This window comes from Solea senegalensis, linkage group LG8, assembly GCF_019176455.1.
Source record: "Solea senegalensis isolate Sse05_10M linkage group LG8, IFAPA_SoseM_1, whole genome shotgun sequence".
NCBI classification, from domain to species: domain Eukaryota; kingdom Metazoa; phylum Chordata; class Actinopteri; order Pleuronectiformes; family Soleidae; genus Solea; species Solea senegalensis.
In genome coordinates this window covers 15,829,567-15,846,010 of record NC_058028.1, presented here as the reverse complement: position 1 = coordinate 15,846,010, position 16,444 = coordinate 15,829,567, and the positions used below count along the sequence as shown (strand labels likewise).

Here is a 16,444-nt window from a genome sequence, read left to right as displayed (position 1 = left end):
TTGAAAGATGTTTGCTTCTTCTGTTGTTTGATTTACTGTGATATCATGTATGCTTCCATGATCTTCTTCTCAAAAGAAAGAAACAACCCACCTCCTCCCTCTGGCATCAAATATTTTGCCCATACATTCATAACTGGATATAAGTCATATAAGTGCATTGTTGGGGTATGAAAAAATGCTGTATAAAGAATTTACTCTCAAAATGAAGAATGTATGCACTTGAGTGAACTTTGTGGTAAGTACTTTTACCCCAGACCAGCAAGGCTCTGAGTCTGAATCTAAACCAGCTGACTGGAATCTTTGTCTTTGTGGTTTTACCCAGATATATAATCCATCCATCCCTAGAGTGAAGAAGACAAATTAACCTGCATGACACAGTGGTTGGACAATATGTTTCTGCAAATGATCAAGTCTTGTCTAATTGTTTGAACTCATAATTGACACTTGTGTTCATTTGACATTTATGATCTCTAAGCTATGTCTTATAAGTTTGATGTGTGCATTGTCTCTGTCACTCAGGAGTTAAATGTTCTGCAACCTAAAGCGGGTTTCCGTCTCTGGCTGACAGCAGAGGTTCACCCCAGGTTTCCCTCTATACTGCTGCAGTCCAGTCTCAAGCTCACCTATGAGGTACTCCAACACACACAGTCACCATCACACACCCACAGATACAACAAACACTACTTCTACCATAGATAACATTTAAATTAATCATTACCTAGTTTATGAAACCCTAAAGTTTCAGAACAACAGTTCAGCCACTGCTGGTTTTATTGTTTTCCTGGGCTCTGCGAAGCAGATCGGCACTTCCTTAATTTGATGGCACTTCCTCACCACTCCTCTCACCACCGTAGCGCCTCCTGGGCTGCAGGAGAAAAAGAAGAACTACTCTCGTTGTAACTAAGAGCTGGCCTATCTATTACGTCACTTCCAGGTACCTGGCCAATCACAGGACAGTGGGAAAGCTCTCGTTGTCTGGCCAATCACAACTCAGTCCACGTTCTGGGGGTGTGATTTTGGTCTGAAACAGTGCGGCTGACGAGAGCGTCAGTGAGGAGATATTTTGATCGGCTCGCTTGCAGCGACTAGTAGGTTTTTAACCATGAAAACAAGTTAATATATGTAAGTAGACCTCCATAACTAACATATATGTGTGATACAAGCATTCGATGTCGCCTTTAATTTAGTATTAGGTAGGGTTGAGCTAAAGGGCAAATTCACTCTTTAGTTGTGGAAGCATCAAGTGAAATGCTTCTCATTCATTTTGAACTGAGCAACATCAAGGTTTGCCGAACTGCACGGTTCTTCCTGGGGGTGGGGAGTCCACTGGAGCACAGAACCATGTCTCCGCTTCAGGCCCATGGGCAAAGGTACTCACCGACGGGCCAATTCCCCAGGCCTGGCTCTTCATGGCAGGCCACACTGGTCATAACTCATTGTTGGGGTCCTTCAAACTGGCCATGCACCGAGGACCAATTTCCTCTGGGAGACCCTACAAGGGGCTGAATGCCCCAGACATCTTAGCCTGTAGAGTCATTAGGACACTCAAACCCATCTCAAAGATAATTAGTTCTGTTTCCATGTGGATTAGGCCATATGTGACACTGCTTTGCGCACACATGCACCGACTCAGGTTTTTTTTAGCATATGCAGTGCTATCACATATGGGCTTAAGCAGGTAGAGAGGCCTGCGGCTTGTGAGTTAGTGATGTGTGCTTTAGAGCTCAGCGTGTTTCTGAGGGGAGATGTGCTTGCGGGGTTACTACTACTACTTCAGCAGCCAACCATGCTGCACAAACAGCCCCTCTCTGTTCTCTATCTGGCTGTCTGACACGCATACTATCATGGACTAACTTACTGATATACATTATAAGTATACACACACATCCTGATCACATATTCACTGATATCAAGGCACTGTGATAGAATATTTTTCCCCACCCCCAACACACAGCATTCTTAATGAGGTCACTCATAGATATAATGTGTTCCCCATTCCCTTACTTTACCTGAGCTATCACAGCAAAATCCCTAACCCAAACCTAACCTAAAACCAGTTCTAACCCTCACAAGGACAAAATGTCCTCACAAAGACAGGTTTGAATCAAAATGTGTCCTCACAGCCTACTACAGACATGCGCACACACACACACAAGAAGACATATCCTCCACTTTACATGTCCTACAACCCACTTTACAAAAATAAAAGAGTTCCCTTAAGGAAATAACTGAATTATTAGAATACGAGTGTAGCCGCTCAGCCTTTTTCATAGGGTGAATATTGAATTATCTCCAATGAAGATACACAGAACCAGAATGTAGTAACGTCAAGAAGAAAATAGATAATTGCAGTATTATCAGTGAAAACAAAGTCATGGGGGTTTTGCTGCAGTTCTAACAATGTAAAATAATAAATATACTTCTTGCAAATACATGAAATTCACTAAGGCTGATAACATATGTGGTGAAAATCTGAGTACTTTTTCAATGTACAGTTAAAACCTCCAGATGGAGATACCAAATGTTCAGCCAAGCTGATATTGTGTGAACTCATCTCAGTGTGCGCTCACTGTTTCTATCATGGAAATAACATATTGTTAACAGATGAATCAGTTGTACTGAATCTGAATCAGTTAAACTTAGGCAGTATGTATGCACTGACTCGTGTGGACCAACTACAGTACAACATACATGACAGTATTTATAAACACATGCACCATTTGAAATTGAAATAAAAGCATTCTCTATCATGGGCTGTGGCCCTTGATTGTGGTTATTAATATTAGGTGTCCAACACTGACTGAACAGTTAATTAATAGAATTTCATTCTGTTAATTACATGCAGAGAACACTTCAGCATCTTTCTTCCTAACATTCACTTCTGTGAGAATTTTCAAATTTCACATGTGGTCCAATGTTTTCTGGTCCTCCACGCTGGGGGTTGAACGCAGAACACAAAGCAGACTGAAAAAGAATCAACTTGACACACTTTCTGAATTGTTTTCTCGCCGTCTCTCTGGCCTCACCCAGGCACACATATTTGATAAAGGGGGGGATTTGGGAAACACTCCTAGCCACCTCAGGAAATTATGCTTCCTACTTCTCACAATTCAGTCTTCCAGTCTCACAATAATGCAGCCTCGTGTGGCGCCCTAATCTAGTAAACACAACAAAAACAGAAAATAAACAGTTCCAAGCTCTTACAGCTGGCCTCCAGTGTAACTGCTGTTTGTGAGGTTGATTTGATTTTGCCCGCTGTAGACACATTTATGTCTTTTTTACTTGTTTATCGTCTGTAGCAGCTTCTGTGTCCATTATTACTTCCCTTTTATTTTTAACATTATGCATTCTAACATGCATTCTCAGTGCGTAATATATTTACATTCAGATAACAGACTTGCTGCATTGGTTCAGATAGAGGGAACTCACTGCATCAACTGAGCTTCAAATCATTGTACGTTGTGGTTACTTTGTTGGTTATAGTGCCTGTACACTATAGTAAACAAGATATTCTACTTTGGAAACTTTTTCCTCCTGTGCTTTAAAATATGGCTGTGCTTTTATGACACTATAGTGCTTAAACCTTGGAGTTTAAACTAATATTTTAAACTTCAGTATTTAAACTTTCATTTTTCCTTATTTACGTTGTCCATTTCCTGTCCAAAATCTCTCTATTTTTCTGTCTCCAGGCTCCTCCTGGGTTGAAGAAGAATCTGCTGAGGACATATGAGTCATGGACTCCTGAGCAGATCAGCAAAGGTTGGTTCTCTTCTCTTCTCTTCTCTTCTCTTCTCTTCTCTTCTCTTCTCTTCTCTTCTCTTCTCGTAAATGACTGATAATGATCACAGAATACACCATGCTGGGTGTAGTTTCTGTCTTTTCTGTTCTGTTTTATTCTGAATGATTCTGATGAATAATAATAATAACAATGAGTAATTCCTCCCTATCTTTATACATAAAGAATAAAGACCCAGTGATAATAAGGATTTGTTCTTGTAACTGGTTGGGCTGTGACATGGTGTTGCTTGTTTGTGTTAAGGAGGTGTCTTGGCGAGAGCTCAGTCTCTGTTCTGTCTGGCCTGGTTCCACGCTGTTTGCCAAGAGAGACGCAACTACATACCACAGGTAAAATACACAAGCACATAAGATCAGTTCCCTCGCTGTCTTGTGGCTACATTTTCAAATGGTGGATGAATGGGAAATACACATGATGTCATACACTGTGAAGATCATTTAAAAAGGAGACATACTATTATTTTTATTTTTGTCTCACAACACCTCCAAATAAATGTGTAATCCTAAAGAGAGATCCAGACTATTTATTTTTCAGATGAAACCCAGGGAAACTGTGCATTACCACAAAATATATAAGTCATGAAGAAATTGAGAAATTATACCTGGATTGGAGTTTTTTTGACTAATTGAACCCAAAAACTGCAGTTGCATTAAGGAATTCATCTCAAGTGAAAAATGTGTTTAATGTCATCACCGATACATGATGTAGACAAATGGATCTCATAGATTATATTTTTAATCAATATTTTTGTCAAACTGACAAACCACTTCACAGAGAATGTGTGCACTCTGCATCTTGACTATATATCTAAAGTGAGAGTGGTCTGCTGCCTTGATATTGTGTGGTGAATAACAGCCACATGATATGTTTGTCTTCATGTAACTGCCTCAGTTGTTAATATTTGCTCAGTTTACAGCTACGGCCATTGGAAATCTTCCATATTTAGAGAACAAATTGTTCTCAGGAGAACAATCTGTTACTCAGTTGTAATTTAACCCCTCAAAGCATATAGTAAAAGTTTTATTTTATTTTATCATTGTGTTCCTATAGTAACTTTAACTTGAGTTTATATTCCTACTACTGGTACTACTACTAACTTTAGTACACACTACTAAAGTTAGTACATTAGTCCATTAGTGTGCATAAATATCACTACTCTTACTACAACTACTGCTACTACTACTATACACTTGAACACAATTAACTTTTAAGTGTTGTAAATACATTTCTTTCCAGGCTTTTGTTTATTTATGCTGTTTTGCTAAATTTTAGGCAAACCAAAAATCTAAATATTCTAATACTAAGATGGCGACACATTATAAAACAGGCAGTTGCACCAGCCGTCTGCTCTCCGGCACACAAACAGAGCACTCCAAGTAAACCAAAACACAAGGGAAGTCTGTAGCAAAGAACATGTTTTTATTATTAAACTTCCACAACTTCTGCACAGTTATTTCTTCTCCTTCATCGGTCTATCCTCAGGCTTGATTCCAATACTCCCGCCTTAATCACTCTCTTATGTATAGTTGTTTCGAGAAAAGAAGACAATACTGTACACATAATCGAACATGCAGCATGCCCATGTCTTGTAAGTCTCTTTGGGCTCTGTCTTTGTCTGTTTCTCCTCTCACTACACTCTGCTTACTCCAGTATCTGGACATTTCTATTGCCACCTGTCCAGCCCCCACTGGACATCTGACCTCCTACTCTTTCATAGATAAAATACTACTAAATGAAGAGTAACTTTTTGTTCTCTGCAAAAAGAAATGATGTGTGGGTTAAAATTCAGAGTGAGGAAGTAGGATCTGATCATAGTTCTCTCTGGAGAGGCCTTCAGGTAAAAATGGATGTGTGATGGATGTGAACTGTCCACAAAGTTCTGTTCTCAGGGCTCTCACAATAAATGGGGGTTGAATGCATGTGCGCTTTGTACCTTTCAGATTTATTTATTTATTTATTTATAACCTTTATTCAAACTCGGAAATATATTGAGGAGCAACCTCATTTATAATATAGCTGAGACAAAACAAAAGACATTTGAGGATAAGGCAAAACACAAAAAACACTTTTGAAAAATACTAAAGCAAATCCGAATGATCAAAAGTGACAAAAATCTGTTTTTATTATTAAACTTCCACAACTTCCACAACAGGCTTGATTCCAATACTCCTGCCTTAATCACTCTCTTATGTATAGTTGTTCGAGAAAAAAAGTGTTGGTTGCCCAAGAAGACAATCCAACTGCTCCAAAAAGCAGGAGCAGTTGGAAGTAAAATAAGATGCATTTATGGATTTAAATTGTCCTAATGATAAAAGTGTGGTAAGTTTCAGATGGTTTTGCAGAGTGTTCCAGGTTGCAGGTGCACAGTAAGAAAAACTTTTCTTAATTTTTCCAAATTCATTGTTAACAGAGGGAACCTGCAGTGTGAGCCAGTCCTTTGAACGTGTACTGTATGATGGAGACTTGCATTAAAAGATATTAAAGAGTTAATATAGGATGGTACCAGTAAGAGCTTTAAAAATAAATTAAATCCAGTGTCTATCATGCCTATTAGATAGATTTATATTTGTAAATCATTTTCAAAACCATGTAATGCTTTCCCCCTACTTCAGAATAGTAATATATTTTTAATGTAACTAACCCAACACTGTTGGTTATGGTATCTAAACACACGGGAAATAAGCTTCCTACGTCTTTTCAAATTTTGTTTAACATGTGATACACATAAATCCTAATTTTTAAAGCTAAAGTGCAAATGAACAAGATAAGCAAAACAGGACGATTATATAGCTCTTTAAAGGGTAATCAAGAGTGGTGGCTTTTTTCCCCCTAGTCATTAGGTCATTTATCTACATAAAACAGTTGCCCTTAGTGAGCTTGACCTTCTCATGACCTTCAGATTATGAGACTGAGGCGCTGCCCACTGCACTAACGAGGCTGTGTTTGTCTGATACCCTCCAAGGGGGCTCACATTGTTAAGGAAGCAAAGACCAAGAACATCACAAAATACAGTTCATTTGGCAAATGTTGTTCTTTTATGTACATATCAAGCCAGGAAAATGAGACTGGATCACACTGAACACATTCCAGTGACAATGACATTTGAATACAACCATTGCGTTTGTTTCTAATTTTCATGTCGTCACGCAACCAATGCCCCATGTGAGGCTTGAACTCACAACTTTTAGAGTAAGACTGCTGAGTATTGTAGAAATACAAGGGCCAAGCAGTGCCCCATGTGAGGGTCAAACTCACAGCCTGAGCCAGATTATGAGACTGACGATTTGCCTCCTGTGCTAACAATGCTACAGCTATGTGTGTGTGTGCACGTGTGCGTGTGTGCGTGTGTGTGTGTGAAATGACCCTGAATTCCACTTCTATGGACGAGGCTAAGGAGGTTTATTTGGCAGTCAGTCACTGATGAAGTGGAGACACATTCTAATGCCAGTTGTGAATTGGCTGATGGAGAGCTGTCCACAGCAAGGATACACCTATTAACACATTAATCAAATATAACGTGCCCCAGACACTCAAGCACATCATTTCTGAACTTTCCCACTCAATTGTCCCTAAGTGGCAACCGATCATGATGTCACCTATAAGAATCTGAAATCCAATTTTGAAGCCTTGAGATTTGTCATTTGACCGGCGCCATGTTAAGGCTCCAGGCTCCTACTGGATAATACAGCTGTCAGTCACACTGGTGTCTACTCATATGTGCCGTGCTTTATCATCTCTTTTCCTCCAAATGGAAACAGAAATTACAAAACTAACATCATGTTGTAATGAAAAGGACCTAAGACTGTTGAATGAGACGATTAACTCTTCGGGGAAATGGTTAGTGAGGTTGTAAATGAAGTGAGGAGTAATTTCCCCATTGACTTCTATTCAAACAGAGTTATTTTTGCAACCAGTGGAGTCACTCCTTGGTGGCAATTCAATATATTCTTGCTTTCTATGGTCTGTGGCTGTCTCTTACAAACTAAGTAAGTAAGTAACACATTAATATCTTGAATCCTCTGTGATATAAATAGCAGTGAAACAAATAAATATATGTAAAAAAAGAATGTATTATTCATTTTCACTCCTATCTGCTTTATCCAGGGTTGGACTAAGTTCTATGAGTTCTCGTTGTCAGACCTCCGTGCTGGATTTGAAATCATCGACAGGCTTTTTGAAGGTAAGAGAGCAGGTGACTGATCAATGTGCCGTTCTGTTGTGTCAGCACAACACAGGACATGAAAAAGCATTGACATCACAGTGTTATGTGCATGCACACCAATGGGAGGGGGACCATGTTAGATGGAGGGGCCCAGAACTGGAACCATTCAATTATCGTACAGTAATAATTATTTAAAATTGGCCTATATGTGGAAAAAAAGATGTAATATTTGAGTTTCTTCCTAATTGTGCTTGAAATAGTGGTCAAGAACACCCCCACCCCCAACCCAAAAATGGTTTGGCCACTGTCACCACTTTTGACTTTAAGTTAATTTAGCTTCTCGAGTAAACTGTCATGTGTGCCCATGCACCTTGTGTACGTATAGATAAAGTATATACTGTACGTACATGTCCGCTGTTTTGTGTTCAGTTCATGGTTACAAGCTATGTATGTCTACCTGTGTCGCTGTCTCCAAGGAGGTAAATCTTTCCAGTGGGAGTTTGTACATGGCCTGTTGGAGAGCGCCATCTACGGCGGACGCATCGACAATCCCTCCGACCTCCGCATCTTACGCTCGTACCTCGAGCAGTTCTTCTCGGCACGTCTCCTCTCAGCTGGTCAGAGAAAGAGCAGAGGGGGAACACGGATCTTTCCATCTCAGATCAGCCTCCCAAATTCATGCAGCATATTGGTAGGTTGTCAGAATGACGCAGTTTGTCATACACAAACCTGAATAACATGAATCCATATGTGCTGTGTAAAGGATTCTCAAACATGTTCAAGGTATTAACTCGCTGAGCACTACGTTCTTTGAATACTGAACTGCTTATTCAGATGTTATGTATGTGCACATCCTAATAAGGCAAAAAAATATGCACAGACACACATGTCCACCGTGTGCTGGGCAGAATCAACAAAACGTCATTAAAAATACCCCCACAAAAAAAATGACCAGGTGACGTTTTTAGCTTCTTAGGTAAACTGTTAAAAAGGCTGAATGAAGGCAATGAAGTTGTACTCAATGTCCTCCAAGTGAGTAGATTTATGGTTTGTGGTTAAGTCACTATTGGATTTTCATTTGTCTGTGTTGTTGGCTTTGTTTTAAGTTGGTTTATAAAGCTGTAATTTCCCTCACAGAATTTGTTTGGCTGCACATATAATTTATATTCTGTGTTTGCAGTTTAATATACGCAAACAAATGAGTGGCCGTATATGTCCAAACTGTTTATTAGATGCCCGCTTTTTTTCTGGCCTTTTAGAATAAGTTAGCAGACTGCAAAGCTATTGACGGATCATTTTGTGAGCAGCATAAATCAGTTTACGTCTTCCGAAGCAATTTGGTGCTATATGAATATTGTTATTGTTATTAGAAATGATGCATTTCTAATGTTTTTTCTTGCACGCAGTCATGTGTAGTGAATGATGTTTTTATGGTTTGATGCCTTAAGCTCAAGACAAAATCCCTTTTCGTACACTGAAGGTTTCATTACTAAAACAGCATCAAACCATCAGAACAATGCTTCAAATAAAATAACTACATCATTATCAACCCACAGCAAAATATGAGCATGTTTGGAGCATGTTTTGCTTGAAAAATACTAAATAAAACTTCTGTATATTCTCCCTCTCATTCTGATTCTTGTGTTTATATTACTATTTATTCATGTGGGTGAGTTTGTGTGTGTGTGTGACCTGCATGTGTCTGTGTGTCTTCTCAGGATTACCGCAGTGTAATCGAGGATCTCCCAGAAGACGACAGACCTGCGTTCTTTGGTCTGCCCGCCAACATAGAGAGATCTTCTCAAAGGATCATCAGCTCCCAGGTGCAACACACACTAACACACTAACACACACAAAACCCATCACATCCTCCCATGAACACAGGCAAACATACACAGAAAGGAACTCTTATCTAACTCCAATACACACAGGCGTATAAACAAACACGTTGAACAAATTAGATTAAATTACTGTACATACCAGTACATGTAAGTTGCTATTGTATAATCTATATTCCTTGTATAATCAGAATCTATTATTCGGATGTTTTCAAAGCGTAGAGACTTCAGATTGAAGTTGATTTTGTGGCTCAGGGACAGCATCGTCATAGCAGCTGTGCAGTTTAGACTCATTCCTAATAGGGCTACCTCAGCCTGTGTCATGTGAGCCATTTAGTAAGTTGACTTCATACTTAGTGCAAAGCTTACTGTCTGTGTTTATTTGCTACAAACAGCCAATGCATCAACAGAACTGTTGTTTGCTTTAGCAGAGTAAGACCTTGCATAAACTCAGTGTTTGCATTAATATGTGTGTGTGTTTTGTGACAGCATCAAAGTAAGACTGGTTTTAAATAATTACCAGGGAACAGGTGGGTCTGATTTTTTTTTTTTTTTACTTCTGAATTCCCTTTTCCCTCTTCATTCCTTATTTAAGACGAACGCTCCAGTAAAACATGTCCACATCTATTTCCTCTCAAGTGCCAATCTGCATCATGTTCACTATATGCATGAGTTAATTCTCTTTTATCAGCCAGATGCAATAATGTTTTCTACTATATTATACTATTCAGTATCAGATAATAAATAAAAAAAAAAAAACATATTTAGATTTTTTGTTAATTTGCACTGTGGCTTTGTTGTCGAGTCTCAAATTTGTTCTGCAACACTTAATCATATTTTTATCATACAGCAAACTGAAGTAACAGTTTTGGTTGAAAGAAACTAGGTTAAGGGTAGAGGAAGGCATTAACTATTTAAGGTTAGTGATAAAACGTGATTTAGTCTGTCCAAATTAGAGAAAGAGAGAGTACTTTAATGTGTTACCTTTTTTTTTTTCTGGCAGGACTAACATTTGAATTGTGTCTGTGCAGCTGTGCAAACATGTGTGTGTGTGAGTTACTTTGAACACAAACCCAGTCATGTTGCTGGTAGTCACCTTCATTCTGGAGACATAAAAGCAGTTTATTTTAGGGTCAGGACTTCAATTTAAGGTTAAAGCATTGTACCAGGAAGACATCCGTTTCAATTTGTTTCACTATGAAATAAAATTCACCTTGCACAGACATGAAACTGGGTTTAGATGGGTAGTCCATCACAGTGAGGAACATGTCTGCTTTTATCATCATCAAAGTTATATTATTATTTTTGTCAATATGCCGTATTGGTGTAAGGTCTGTGAATGTAAATTGATTTTTTTTTAAAAATCTACACTGCAGCAGGGATGGACCTTTTATTACAATGTTCAGCTGTATGACTCGCCAAAAGGTTGAGGATGGACATGTCGGTGTAAAGGTTATGGCAGAGATTCTCACCACGGTGGTGACATGTGATGACATTGTGGATGCAGTCAACAATCTTCTGCCACTACATTAACAGCGGTTACCTGTTTTTTTCAGTGTTTAATAGTATGTGCCACGTACTGTAGAAATTAGATTTGAGCCATTTGCCACCACTGATTTTTCATACTAAAGTCCATCCATCCGTCTGCTACCGCTTTATCCTCCACATGAGGGTTGCGGGGTGCTGTGCCAATCTCAGCTGACATAGGGCGATAGGCAGGGTACACCCTGGAGTTCACCAGGCCATCACAGGGCCACACACAACCATTCACTCTCACACTCACATCTATGGTCAATTTAGATTTAATATAATTTCAATTTAATATACCCATATTACTTGTTTTTGGACTATGGGAGTCCAAAAACTGGAAAACCCGGAGAAAATCCACACACACACAGGGAGAACATGCAAACTCCATTCAGAAAGGCCCTTGTTCTGACTGGGTCTCTTTGCTGCAAAGAGTGCTAACCACAACTGTGTGGCCCCATACTAAAGTCCTAGAACATAAAAGCAGTGCAATGCTCAGGACAGTGCATACAGTTGAATGTGATCACAGATTTCAAATGTGTTGTGAATGAAAATCCAACCAAAGGATAAGAAAAAAGACACAATCAAAGACAAGATGGAAGAGAAACAGGATCATTATTTGGTGTTAAATTAAATGAGTTTGTCTTTTGTACAATTCTCAGAGAGTGGCACAAACATACATACTAACAGGAGCACAAATCACTGCTTTCATAACAACATTGTGCATTGGAAATAGAGTAAAAAAAAAATCACAGAAACTGAGGTATTCTTGATGTTATTTGTGTTTTTTTGTCTAATTATCCTCAATAAGCACCGTTGAAGCACACAGTAATCCCATATGGCTCTTATTGTCCATTCATAGTGTCAGTGTGGTCAGCTGATCACAGAAACCACCAACCTAGTTTAATTCACACAACTCCCTCAAGGGCACTTGTGTCCTTCCACCTATCTCCTCCATATGTCATTGTCGCCCCTCCTGCTGTCAGTACATGCACTCCCCTCTCTCTCTCTCTCTGTCTCTCTTATTCTCTCTCTCTCTATCTCCCCCATCTTTTCCCCTTTTTTGGTGGACACATATGCTTAGTGTAAATGATCCAACATTAGAATCTATTGTTATAATAATAATAATAATAAGAATAATAATGATGATAATGCTTGTTTGTGTGGATTATATTCTTTATGTTCAGTTGAATATCTGAGTTTAATAGCATCTGTTTCTGTGTTCACTTGGGGTCTTTATTGAACATTGTCTTGACTGTGACCATGAGAAATATTCCCCTGATTAAAATCCTGGATTACACTATTTTAACGCAAAAGCCTCGTCCGAATGGACTGCTCCCAGTATGATTAAAAATGACTTCCTTGCACATATTGTCTCGTCCCTCTTTTTTCCAGTTGGGTATGATGGTAAAAGTCGTCAGTGGCTGAGATAAGGGTGAATCTTAATATATTTAAATCCCTTTTGAACCCCAATATATTTTAAAGCTCCATCCTCAGCTGCTCTCATTTTTACTGCCGTCAAGATGAAGTTCTAGATTAGCTATCAGTTTTTACTCTTCCATTCCCTCCTTGCTTTCTCTCTCACGCTCACTCTCTCTCTCTCACACACACACACACACACTCTCTTGCTCTCTCCCAATCCCTCTCTGAGCATGCAAACACAGACACACTCACACACACTCTCACACCTTCCCTCCTGAGCAGAGAAGATAAAGCAGGTGTAAGTAAAGAGTTCTCCTGGACCAAATGAAAGCCATTTATCAGACACTTTGCCTTCCTCACAACACTCACACACTCCATACAGAGCCACACAACTGCACAAACACTCACACTGTGTCTAGATAAAAGCACTATCCGGGCCTTGAAGCCTGAGGCGAAACAAGTTTGATTAATTGTGTGAGAAGCTGTTAGGAGATGTGTTTGGGGTCATGCCTTTCTCACTTGTAATATTTCCAGATGTCATTGACTGTCATTGTAGTGTGTAGCCACCGGATATGTACATGATATTGTATTATGGTGCTTTTGGGTAAAATTAGTAAAAGTTTGTTGTATTCAAATTGTACACATTCTTTCAAAGAGTAGGACAAATGACACAAATATTGTCTTTATTTGCAAATATCGTGAATGGTTTTATCATCAGATTGACCACTTTATATTTATGTACTGGAAGTTGCAAACATTGGTTTATTATTTTGGTATAATTGTGTACACATGTCCTAACTTTACCTCAGTATAATTCTTTTGTTTAATTAAATTGTTTGTTGGTGTTCATACTTGTCTAATTCCCAGGTGATTTCCCAACTACGTATTCTGAGCCGCTCAGTGGCAACTGGGTCAAAGTTTGACAGGGAGCTCTGGTCGAGTGGACTTTCCCCCGTACTCAACTTATGGAAGAAACTTAATCAGGTCAGTTATTTCAAGTCTGACTTCTTAAACCTTACTTTTCACACTATTTTTTTTCTATTTGTTTTTCTTTCTTTGATGTCACCTTTGACTCTGAAAACCAAAAAGCAAAGCTTTCCATATGTATTTTAAGGTCCATTCAGTGTGTGAAATTATTTTAATTTGACAGAAACTAATTATTGTTCTTCATTTACCCATATTGAGCCTCTAACCCTTAGTTCTCACGCAGCACGGATCTTTACCCTTGGTAAATTACCATGGGAATGTTTTTTTTTCGTCTTCTTACATGTTGTTGAGACAAAGTGATGATTAAATTGTATATTGCATTTTGAGTATAAATTATAAAGTAGCAATAATTGGAAATATATTGGAAATAATGAATATAAGATACTATATTGCATATTTTTGTAGCCTCTGTATGTACTATACGTTTATATGTATGTACTGTAATATTTATATAAGGAGCCAGGTTGGCTATACAGAGACAGCAAAATGCATCTAATAGTGTAAATCATATATTAATCTCTAATAGACGTATTACTGTTGCATTTTTGTTATCAAACTCATAGCACCATAGTATTTCTGTTTATAAAAACAGCGTTTCCACGTTTCAAAGCCTTAATAATCCCATGCAAGTTTTAGATTTTTCCTGTGCAGCAGCAACTAATCTAAATTAAAAGTAGTGAAAGCTAACCTGAAAGCAGAAGGGTCTAATCTAGTTCTGTGCATGACAGCTTTTGGCTTGCCTGGCCAGTCAATAGTGCTGTGTGAGGTTGCTTGGAGACCAGCACCTTCCAAATCAAAGGCAAATCTACCTCAACATTAAATAATTTAGCCTCCATATTCCTGTTCTCTCCCTCGGCCTCTTCTTCACACTCTGATGCTGTACAAATGGTCCTCCCTTTACCTTTCTCTCCCTTTTTCGTCGAGTTCACTTAGTGTGTTTGACTCTGAACAGAAATGCTTTTCCCAATGTGGAGCTCATACACATGCGTGTGCTTATTCAGTGATTCTGTGCCGTTTGTGCAGGTTTTTGTGTTTGTACACATTTTTTGAAGTTGCATGGTTTTGTGTGAATGTATATTGTGTTTATGTAGATACAATGTAATGTAGTCTAGGTGGTGAGGGGACTCTCAAGGCAACACAAACTGTTTGTTTGGCTGTTAAGTGCCATCTCCGAATAGAGTTGTAGACGAGCTGAATACGCTTTTTCCTTTCTTGTCTAATTTATCTCACTTTCCATGGTCTCCCCCCTTCTATCCAATAGACCTACTATTCCTCTCGCTCTCTTCTCCTCTGCCTCTTAACAAGTATTTGTGTGAAAAACCAAAAAGAGTGCGAGGAAGTACGGGGTGTGATATTTGCAACAGAATACAACCAAATCTCCATATTTATTTATGTTTTCTGGTACATAAACACCCACATACACTTACTCACATTAGATTTTTTGTGTAAACTAATGCAAACAAAGTGTGGCACAAGTCCTTGTCGACTCTGGAGACAGAAAGGAACTGTTTTCTGTTTGGATAAATTGTGTTATTTTGAAAGAACCAACACTTTATGAAGTGATGGAGGCAGAAGGTGGTTCAGTGGTTAGCGCAGTTGCTATCCACCGAGTTGTGAATTTGAAGTCGGTGGATAGCAGCAGTCCATCTTGTTAGTATTATCTTGTTATTATGTCATTATCTGATGTGAAAAACTGTGATGATATTTATATCCGACCATGCCTTTCTACTACTGTATATACAGCATCTACCCTGTCAAGCTCTATGTCTTTGTATCTTTATTATGTTTATTTATATGTCAACGTTCTCTGTCTGTCCACTGTTGATCCATCAGGGCTCCACACTGATCCATCAGAAGGTGGCCCCATCAGCAGAAGGTCATGCCTCACCAGTTTTATCATTCATTGCCTTGGAGCAATTCAACGCAGTCCGCTTGGTCCAGGTATGTCGGCCAGCAGCTAGTGGTAGAGTTTTATGTGCTTATACTGTATGTATATATGAAGGGATTGAGTTGAGGTAATAATCATTTCAAAAATAATTATTATGATCTCGAAGACATTTTGTCATAACAGGATTCTCTGTGGGTGTTGCTGCTGCTGCTCCTCTCCACCATTTGTCACAAAGCCATCCAATACCATAGATTGTGTCTTGCAATATGAATGTGATTGGTAGAATGTGGGCTGCTTCATGGAGATGCATGAGGAGACTGTGACTCACACACTGCTAGATGATGTATTTTCATCCTCCTCCGGTGTTTTGAGCCAGTTGACTGACATTTTGGGAACCGGTTAACACCACAGGTGGTGCTGAAAGGTGCACCTGTTCTCTCATTAAAGAAAGGCCTGAACAGTTCAGTAATGCAGCTTTATGTGTTGATGTCTGTACCACGTATTTTTCCTTTGGAGTAAGATGTATAGATTTGATTTTTGAAAGAAGTATTAACTCTCGGGCTATTCAGACAGCTATAAGCTACGTCGGCATTACTCATTATTCATTGAGAAACACAAAAATTATGCTCAGATGTCGTCTGCTTTCTGCACTACTCTGTTGTTTTTGAGCATAGAAAATGTTCCATTTTAATTTGGGGCATCCACTTCCTGATTGGTTCTTACTGCATGTGCCAGAACTGAACTGTTAGCTGTGAAGGAAAAGCTCTGTTAACACTGAACTTTTAGTTTCATTTTCACCCCGTCCTGAGTCTCGTAAACAGAAA

General features: G+C 38.9%; 1 protein-coding gene across 2 annotated transcripts in view; it reads left to right on the top strand.

Moving 5' to 3' along the window:
* LOC122773195 (cytoplasmic dynein 2 heavy chain 1) overlaps positions 1–16,444 on the top strand; it is an 89,570-nt gene that overhangs the window by 66,264 nt on the left and 6,862 nt on the right. For both annotated transcript variants that reach the window (XM_044031676.1, XM_044031675.1), the window contains 8 exons: positions 520–630; positions 3,690–3,759; positions 4,040–4,125; positions 7,901–7,976; positions 8,435–8,649; positions 9,677–9,781; positions 13,613–13,729; positions 15,566–15,673. In XM_044031676.1, coding sequence (XP_043887611.1) covers positions 520–630; positions 3,690–3,759; positions 4,040–4,125; positions 7,901–7,976; positions 8,435–8,649; positions 9,677–9,781; positions 13,613–13,729; positions 15,566–15,673 — 888 coding nt within the window. The remainder of the gene's footprint in view (positions 1–519; positions 631–3,689; positions 3,760–4,039; positions 4,126–7,900; positions 7,977–8,434; positions 8,650–9,676; positions 9,782–13,612; positions 13,730–15,565; positions 15,674–16,444) is intronic.